Genomic DNA, 2,072 nt, shown 5'->3' on the forward strand with positions numbered 1-2,072 from the left:
GTTCACTCTTTTATCTTATATACTTTTAAAAGCAATATTACAACCTTTATTTGATATTGTTTTTAGCTACTTTCATTTGTTAAAAGAGTGCTTTAAGATTGTTCAAAAAATATTTTAAAAGATTGTGATGTTTTGTTGAATTACTTTATGTTTCTTTTGTTATGTATCTAGTAACATATTTATATTTTTTTAGTTGCTAGAGTATTTTCAATTATTTTTTCTTGAATGTTCAAGAGTTGTATTCATTAGTTTATGATAGTGTGAAAAATACTTATTATTCATACTTATTAATACTTTCAAATTTGTATTTATTCATGAGTTATGTGTTTTCCTCATATTAACACTAGGAAAAAAATAGTCTTTTAACGCGCTTAATATGTCTCGATTTTCACAAAACCGAAGCATATTAAAACGCGACAGCATTTTTGTAATTAAGGCGAACTTATATGCCTCGGTTCAATGGAAACCGAAGCCTATACTCTCTACTGTCTTGGTTATTTATGAAATCGAAGCATAAAACCCTTATGCAAATCCATCCACCCCTCTCAGTCGAGTGTGAGAGGCTCGAGGTCGGGCTGAAAGCACCGTAGTGGCCGCGGAAGGCAGGATCGATGTTGACGATGTCGAGGGAACGGGGCTCGAACCACCGGGCCTCGGTAAAGAACTGGAAGGCGTGGTACTCGTGCGTGTGCACGTGCGAGAAGGGCGTGTTGTGGAAGAGAGGGGAAGCTAGGAGGAGGAAGACACAAGGAGGGAAGAGAGAAGGTTGTTCAGGGGAATTTGACTTTAGGTTTGGGTTTGAGTTATTGATTGAGACAGAGAATTGAGAGAGAGACAAAAGGGAGGAGGTGACGGAGAACTCGCGCATGGAGGGGCGGAGGGCAGATCTAAGACGAGCGGATAACCACGCAAGGATGGAGGAGTGAGGGTGGAGGGCATAGGGGATGACAGTATCGAAGGATTCATGGAAGGAGGGGGAGTAGAGGAAGTCGGTGACGGTGGCGAGGAGGGTTGGGACGACATAGGAAGAGTCGTCGGAGGGTGTGGTGGGAAGGTGGGTGACGTGGCCGAAGAGGAGGCCGTGGATGGTGGAGGGGGAAGTGGAGAAGCGCTGGATGAGGGAGGCAAGTGTGGTGCCGAAAATCGCGATCTTCTGCAATTGGTAAATTTCGGGGATCTTCTACAACGTACGGTGGATCGTCCATGGCGGCGGAGGCTTGAGTCTTGTATCTCTGTCAAGGCTTTAGGACCTGGGTGTTGCTTTACAATCAAGATTTGGCCACCAAATTGGTAAATTTTTATAGCATTTGTAACTCTATTTGGAATGCCCATCAACTATTCGATCAAATTCCCAAAGGGAATTTGTTTCTTTGGAACGTCTTGATTCGATATTTTTGGCCTGTTTGTTTGATATATTTTGTTACTGTTATTTACTCTGAGATGTAATTGATGTTGTAAAGGGATTTTTGGATTTGAATTAACTTTAAGTGCTTGAAACCAATATGTTTGTTTCAAAGAGTTTTCTTTTTCGTGTGCTGGCATTAATAATTTATTGTCATTTCCTTGTGATGAGTGAAAAAAATTGCTTTCGTAAAAAAATTATTAATCAAGACTGAAGTCTCAGAAACAACTCCTTTTTCCAAAATCATGTCAAAGGTTTTGGGATGGAAAACTAATGAGCTCGAGAATTGGCATGCATTTTGCCATAGGCCTTTGGTTTGGAAGCATTTTTTCATCGTTATAGGTATTTGGTGACATTCTATTTTATGCTTGGCACGCGGAGGTTGAACATTTTCTTCTATTCAACTTACTAAATATTATAGGAAACAAGTACTTTTGGTGTTTTAAATACAATATTGAAGTTTTTAATGATTTTTGGAAGTATATCCAATGTTCATTTTGAAAGGATTTGATTTCGGCAAAATTCATGTTGAAATAGTTTTTTTTTATGTTGTATAGTTCTTTTATTCTAAAATGAAATAGTTAGTAATCATTATTTGCACACTTTTTTTCATACAATTCAAACTATTGCTTTTATTTTAATTCAATCAATTCGATTGTAGAATAGTTGA

General features: G+C 38.2%; 1 protein-coding gene across 1 annotated transcript; it reads right to left on the reverse strand.

The window, feature by feature from the left end:
* Positions 1-442: 442 nt before the first annotated feature.
* On the reverse strand, positions 443-1,208 carry LOC148203434 (uncharacterized). The gene is made up of 2 exons (XM_088107603.1): positions 1,185-1,208; positions 443-1,153 (listed from the first exon to the last, which is right to left on the reverse strand). The coding sequence occupies exons 1-2, from the start codon at positions 1,203-1,205 to the stop codon at positions 443-445; spliced, it is 732 nt and encodes a 243-aa protein (XP_087963729.1). The 5' UTR covers positions 1,206-1,208.
* Positions 1,209-2,072: the final 864 nt, after the last annotated feature.

The sequence above is a fragment of the Vigna umbellata genome, chromosome 2 (genome assembly GCF_029865625.1).
Source record: "Vigna umbellata cultivar VRB3 chromosome 2, Vumbellata_1.0, whole genome shotgun sequence".
Lineage (NCBI taxonomy): Eukaryota > Viridiplantae > Streptophyta > Magnoliopsida > Fabales > Fabaceae > Vigna > Vigna umbellata.